Raw genomic sequence first — 7,889 nt, forward strand, 5'->3', positions numbered from 1 at the left:
GTGTGTGTGTGTGTGTGTGTGTGTGTGTGTGTGTGTGTGTGTGTGTGTGTGTGTGTGTGTGTGTGTGTGTGTGTGTGTGTGTGTGTGTGTGTGTGTTCTCTGCTGTAGATCTCCAATCCTGTTTAACACATAATCTGCTGCGCTGGGTGATATTTCAGCACAAAGAGTTATGTTAAAGTCATGTTTGTTTATTTACAGATGGCTCCAAAGACTAATAACACCAGTCACATTGTTAGGAATAACATATATCAGGCTTTGATATATATACACATAATACTTGTAAGTAAGATGACGTCATTGTTGGTTTGGCTCCAAACAACCAACAAGATTTGTTGCCAATAACAAAAATATAATTAATCTCCAGATTTATTGTTTAAGGTCGGGTAAAAAAAAAACCCACGTCATACGCCTCATATCATATTTGCTTAAGCTGAACATGTGAATTTATTTTCACTCATAACAAGAACTGTGCACGCCTCTTTTTTATTGTTCAGTTCTGACTAATCTCATTTTTTGCTGCAAAATGTGCCTATTTTTATACAGTGACAGTTATCTAAAAAGCCCTTAAATTAAGTTTTGATGCCCAGCTTTATGTGGAAGTTAATTTAGGCATTTAAGGTCATTGTCACCTTTTTAAAGATTCATCTCACAGTTAAAAACATGATCATTATTTAATGCACAAAGTCTTAACGCATCAGTGCACTCAATGACCCGAATAAAGTTTCATTTACAGTGCTGAGCAGATTAGAAACTGTTTCTTTCTGAGCTGTCTGCGTGGATGACCTCCTGGCTGAGGTAAGCAGGGGTTCAGGTTAGGGTAAGAGTGAGTGTGAGAAAGAGGAGGAGGAGACTTACTTGCACGAGGCCAACGTACCGTGCCGTCTCTATGGTGATTACGAAATCTGCTGCAACCCAGCTGACTGATGTCTCGCCGGGTGAATCTCTGATTTCACTCAAACCCAGTAAACTGAACTTCCAACTTTCTAGACTGAAGCGCTGAGAAGTGAGACAGATGAGGATTATATTGGTCTGCTCTGCATGTCTAATATGATGTAAAATTGGCCTTAAAAACTGCTTTTTCTGGCCATACTGGTTTGTCACTTATAGTGTGTTAGTGTGCCATTAAACACAAATTCATGAACTTGAATAGGAAATAACTTTATATTATTATATTTCGTGGACAGTTCAAATTTGGAAAGTGACAGCAGAGCATTTCTAATAGGAGGAGAACTCCCATTCTCAGTACTTCCAGTTGTGTAGGGGGTGCTCGTGAGGTAGTCCGGAATGAATGGGGGGTCTATGAAGCTGTAGCCCCAAAATGTCCCTTTCATGGGGTAAAAAAATAAAAATTTCTGCCAATTTTTTGACTTTTTCAATATAAGCCGTAGAGTCAATAAATACAGTTCCATTAGATTAGATTTTTCACAGCTTTTTTGTAGTGAAATACCTTTCTGTAAGTAGAGTCATGGCCAAAAGTTTTGAGACTGATACAAATTTTGGTTTTCACAAAGTTTGCTGCTTCAGGATTGACCACAGGTTCTCGATGGGATTAAGATCTGGGGAGTTTTGTGGCCATGGAACACGGCCATTCTTCCCCAAGTCACTTAGTTATCACTTTTGACTTGTGACATGGTGCTCCATCATGCTGGAAATAGAATGTTTTCGTCAACAAATTGCTCCTGGATCATTGGGAGAAGTTGCTCTTGGAAGTTTGAAGTTTTGATACCATTCTTTATTCATGGCAGTGTTCTTAGGCAAATTTGTGAGTGAGCCCCCTCCCTTGGATGAGAAGCAACCCCACACATGAATGGTCCCAAGATGCTTTACTGTGGCATGACACAGGACTCATGGTAGCGCTCACCTTTTCTTCTCTGGACAATCATTTTTCCAGATGTCCCAAACAGTCTGAAGGGGCTTCATCAGAGAAAATAACTTTACCCCAGTCCTCTGCAGTCCAATCCCTGTACTTCCTGCACAGTGTCAGTCTGTCTTGGATGTTTTACTTGGAGAGAAGTGGCTTCTTTGCTGCCCTACTTGACACCAGGCCATCCTCCACAAGTCTTGGCCTCACTGTGTGCAGATTCACTCACACCTACCTGCTGCCATTCCTGAGCAAGCTCTGCATTGGTGGTGACCCGATCCCGGAGCTGAAACCTCTTTAGGAGACGGTCCTGGCACTTGCTGGACTTTCTTGGGTGCCCTGAATCCTTCTTCACAGCAATTGAAGGAAGCAATTGATTGCCTTTAATGGCAAGGAAGGACTTTGCAATTAATTGCGATTCATCTGATCACTCTTCATAACAATCTATAGTCAATGCAAATTTTCACCATAAAAACCGAAGCAGCAAACTTTGTGAAAAACAAAATTTGTGTCAGTCTCAAAACTTTTGGCCACGACTGTTTTTGTAGCATGATAGCATCACTTTATGGCATTCAAACGTGTGTGTGTGAGTGTGGAGCGTAGTTATTAAGGCCATCATGACTAGTTAACTGCTATTAGATTTGGCTGTCAAACACAAATATCCTCCTGGTCCTTCTTAACATGTTCATTTGACTTCATTCAAAACTTATACAGACTCCAGGTGCCATCAAGGAAAGGCATCCTTTCGCTATCAGTCATAACCAACCAATCAGCATACATTAGCAGAGTGCTAGTGCTTTATGGGCAAAACCGTCTCCCCTGTAAGAAAAACAAAAGGGCATTAGTATTTTTTTAATTTCAATTCTGACATATAATCAATATTATATTTGAAAAAAATGAAATAAAATTTGTGTTAGCAAACCACAACCACAGTGGGGAATTAGTTTGTTAGCTTTGACACCACCACCCAATATTTTTTTCTTCTTTATGCTTGCACTCTAATTGAATAACTTCTGCAGTATGGACACAGAGGGTATAGTGATAAAAACACTCCTCCGCCAACTGTCCATCTCCTCAACTTCACTGACTTGCTGGTTTCTATCAGAGATGTTATACTTGAAGCCACCGTCACTGCCTTTGTATATATGAAGATGAGTAAGAGGGGCAGAATGGCTGTAATGTAAGAGGTGATGAGGAACTCAAAGTTGTCATATTATTAATAACCTCACTGTTTCTGTTTGTTTTGTCTTTCTTTTCAGGCGCTCTCCCAAAGAGACCCTCCACACCGGAACTTCTTCTTCTTTGACGCTCGTAAAGGCAATGGCATCGTCGACTACTTTGGACAAAACTGAACCCGTCAGTCTGCAACTGTTTCACACACACACACACACACACACACACACACACACACACACACACACACACACACACACACACACACACACACACACACACACACACACACACACACACGTCCAGCAAACTATTGTCTCATCTTTAGTTTGTTCTGTCAGAGTATTTATGTCAGTAATTTCTCCACTAGTCTTACAATTCTTCTTTTTTTTTGTTATTTGATCCGGTTTGTCATTATCTCAAGCACACAGTGTGATTTTTTACATTTGGTAATAAAACATTTGATTAAAAAAACTATTCTGTCTCAGGTTGTATTAATTAACCCTGCAACCATGTTTTTAATGTCCAATCTTGGGCGTCAGCTGTGGTTTTCTCTGACGTCAAAATCCTGATGATCAAATCTGAGTAAAGCTTCTATCAGCAGTGTTGGGGAGTACCTAGTTAACAGCGTTATGTAATTTGATTACAAAATAAATGTAACTGTAATCAGTTACTGAGAAAAAATGTGTAATTAAATTAAAGTTACTTATGAAAATCTTGATGATTACAACTGAAAGTTGTTACATCTGAAGTCAGAGTTTTAAGATTTTGCTCTTTTTTAATATTTAACATGTTACTGAATACATATATTGCTGTTTTTAATTCTTTGAAATCAATATTTAGTAAATAAATCATGACGTGGGCTTATTTGGTGTCAAAGTACTAAGTAAGCCCATGCCAGACTTTTGACTTTTTTCATCAAATATCTTTATTTTTTATTCCAAAATCTACATGAACTAATGAATACATTTTCAAATGAGAGATAAATCTTACTTTATAAGAAATGATCTCCTTTATTAATCATGTCAGTATCCATGAAAAACACCTGAACTTAGATTTTGGTGCTTAATGGGTACATTTACCCTAACAGCTGAAAACATTAGTTAGATAATTAGTAATTAGTAATCATAAAGTAATCAAATGAATTAAGTTACATTACTTTGATGAAGTAATTGAAATAGTTACATTACTTATTACATTTTAAATAAGGTAATCTGCAACCTATTACATTTCCAAAGTAACCTTCCCAACCCTGCCTATCTATCATATACATCAGTAAATTTAAATGACGGCTTTGATTTTAAATATATATTGGATAAACTTTATGTAATACTATTTAGAAGAAAACTGAAAATTTGGGGGTTTACTGTAAGTGTTGGAAGCAAACTTGCTGTGTGGTGAATCACAGCTGTAACAAATCAATGTGTTGGATTTGACAAAAGTAAGTTTTTAATGTTTGGCCCAGTTTATGACTCACTGGCTGCATGTATGACTGTATTTGGTAAAACTTGTCACTGCCTGGCATGTGACTCATCATACCAAACATGGCTCTGTCACTCTGTTGTGCAGCGTGTGTGCAGTAGAATAATAGGAAGTGGGGAAGGCGCAAGCTTTCAAATGAGCCCCAAGAACCGAACTCAGCGCATTTCCTATCTTATCCATCCCAAATAAGGCAGCAACAACAACAAGAGAGAGAGGGTGGAGGGGCGGGGTCATCGCTTTTGGTCCCATGTCTGACCGCAGCCACTGAAAGTGACGGGTTGTTGAACCTGTTGAACCCGAAAGACCTGCAAAAGTTTAGATGAATCTTGGATGGAACAAATGACACGTGTTATGATGCAGGTAGTTTTTTTTTTTGGTAAGTGCTGACTTGTTTGTTTTTCTGCAGCAACAGCAGATGTGTGAAAGTACTGAAGGTGCTGATTCACTTTGCAGGGATTTACACACACATCAAAATACAACTGAGATATACAAAAAGGGCTTAGTTTCATAATACAGTCATATATATATATATATATATATTTGAGACTATTTTGCTAATTGTGCATTATTATCTCATCAAAATTTCCAATACACTTCAAGTTATCTAAATTCGATTAAAGCAATGAAATAGTAACAGTTTCAAGTTTCAAGCACTACAATTGTCATTGTATGGCACAAAGAAATCACTTATGTGACAGCCCCAGAGGTGCATTTAACCCTTACATACTGTTCATATTCTGCACCCTTGCAGTATGTTCTGGGTCAATTTTGACCCAGTCTAAGAAACCACTCATAAAAAGTGTCTATACCAGACCACAGATGTGTTTAGAAAGCATCAATAGCCAATAAATGGGTTATTAAACCTTGATTAATGTTTCAGAGAGCAGAGAGAGTTTATTTTTTAGGTTTTACACCACTCATTCTTGGAGAGAAAACAGCTACTCTCACACAATATCATGTCCTATTTTACCTAAGACATGAAAATATAACACAGCAATAATGATTTAAATGTATTTTATTGAAACTGAAAATGACAAGAACTTTATGGAACTGTGGGGTTTATTGTATAACCATTAGAGCCATCAGTCTTTACTGCTACATCATAAAAAGAAATCCTCATAACTACTATCTTATTAAAACTATTAACTATTCATTTAACTAAAATACATGTCCATAGAAACAGGTCAAATTTGACCCAGAACAGCCTCAATGGACAAAAATGTGTAGCACCCTTATATACAGTCTATGGTAGCACCTATACAAAAGTATAACATTTTAAAATATTTCATTTTTGTGCATTTTGCGCTACTTTAGGAAAAGTCGTCAAATTTCAGAGTAAAAGACATTTGGGGTGTTTTCACAGTCGTCAAATGTTAAAATGGGTCAAATTTGACCCAAACTGTATGTAAGGGTTAAAAACCAATACGTATTAATAAAGAATAAAGACAAAAATTAACAATATGGCAATAATGCCAGGCTCAGTCATACAGATTATTGCACAAGATGAGGATGCAGATTTTACTGATGAAGAGCCTCCAGGAACAACTATTTGTCAGTTTTTTAAAGTGTAATGGAAAATTACACTCCAACACATGTTGCTCCACATTAAAACATTAAAAATAAACTCTGTCCTCTCAGGCAGTTTGACATCAGGTTGCAATCAACTATTGAGCTTTGCATTATTGGTTATCTCATAAAAGTTATCTAAATAAATAAATACATTCTTGTAAATTCTTGTATGTAGCAAATTCTATCTGCTCTTGATTTCTCCTGATGAGCCCATCTCTGTTTTAGCTCTGGGGGCAAAAAGTATGGTATCATTTGACGGGAGATTTATTTCGGTTGATATCTTAAAGGTGTACCTGTACTCAGCCCTAGAAATGACACGTTTATATCTTTGTGTGCCGTCATCTTTGCACAATCACTGCACCATTATTTTTGTTATTTCACTTTGCCTTTTTATTGTGTACTATTCTTTATAGGTGAGGTTTTAAGATAAACCCAGAGTGGGTTTATCATACAATTTTTCTCTGACTTTTATTTAACATATGTGCAAATAAAACAATAAACCAAAAACAAAAAGAGCCTTGAAATGAAACCAGAGGAGTGATTTAGGCAGTGTGGAGTGCCACTGCTCTTTTCCTGGGATTAGGAGAGGAGATTAATTATGGAACGTCCCTTTAAGCCCATTCTGCCCTTTTAATTAAACCTAAACTCTTATCTCCCAACACACACACACACACACACACACACATGCATGCTGTCATCCCACTCTTTTACACACTCGAGACTTCTTCGTGCTGACTCCACTTTTTATCGGTTTCTCTCTGTCCTTTCATCATCTTGTTTCTTTTCATTTTTCATGACACACACGCACACACAGAGTTAAACCCTAGGCCTGCTGTGTGGACACTCTCTGTTATGGCCTCCACTTAGCAGCAAAGAACAACTGCCTATTGCTGCGACCAATCAGATGCCTGATCTTCCTCTGGGAGCGACGTGATTGGCTCGTTCTGCAGAAGAGCTCAAGTGAGGGTATCTCTTCCCGATGCTGCCTGTTGACTCAGTAACAGTGTGTGTGTGTGTGTGTGTGTGTGTGTGTGTGTGTGTGTGTGTGTGTGTGTGTGTGTGTGTGTGTGTGTGTGTGTGTGTGTGTGTGTGTGTGTGTGTGTGTGTGTGTGTGTGTGTGTTGGCTTGTAAGGAGGTCCTTCCTTTTCCTAATAAACAACAAATTGTTGCTTTACTGAATACATGAGCTGTTTCAAATTTCAAAAGAGGAATAAAAGCTCATATTAACCTTTTCCACCACTAAAATCTATTCAATCATTGAATGTCAGAAGTCATTTATGTGATCAGAGGCAGAAATCTTGAGTTCAATTTGAACATTTTATGCATTTATTATCAGGGTTGGGAAGGTTACTTTGGAAATGTAAAAGGTTGCAGGTTACTAGTTACCCTATTCAAAATGTAATAAGTAACTATTTCAATTACTTAATTAAAGTAATATAACTTATTTCTGATTACTTTTCTAATTTCCTAACCAATGTTTTCAGCTGTTAGGGTAAGTGTACCTATTAAGCACCAAAATCTATGTTCAGGTGTTTTTCATGGATACTGACATGATTTATAAGGGAGATCATTTCTTATAAAGCAACATTTATCTCTCATTTGAAAATGTATTTATTAGTTCATGTAGATTTTGGATATAAGATATTTGATGAAAAAAGTCAAAAGTCTGGCATGGGCTTAATTGGTACTGTGACACCATTTAAGCCCATGTGTGCTCCAAACAAGCCCACATCATGATTATTTACAAAATATTTTTTAAAAAATGTTGATTTGAAAGAATTAAAAACAGCAATATATGTATTCA

General features: G+C 37.3%; 1 protein-coding gene across 1 annotated transcript in view; it reads left to right on the forward strand.

The window, feature by feature from the left end:
• sae1 (SUMO1 activating enzyme subunit 1) overlaps positions 1 to 3,449 on the forward strand; it is a 33,959-nt gene extending 30,510 nt beyond the window's left edge. The window contains exon 9 of the mRNA XM_062419197.1: positions 3,121 to 3,449. Within this exon, the coding sequence (XP_062275181.1) occupies positions 3,121 to 3,213 (93 nt within the window). The 3' untranslated portion in view covers positions 3,214 to 3,449. The remainder of the gene's footprint in view (positions 1 to 3,120) is intronic.
• Positions 3,450 to 7,889: the final 4,440 nt, after the last annotated feature.

The sequence above is a fragment of the Scomber scombrus genome, chromosome 5, assembly GCF_963691925.1.
Source record: "Scomber scombrus chromosome 5, fScoSco1.1, whole genome shotgun sequence".
Classification (NCBI taxonomy): domain Eukaryota; kingdom Metazoa; phylum Chordata; class Actinopteri; order Scombriformes; family Scombridae; genus Scomber; species Scomber scombrus.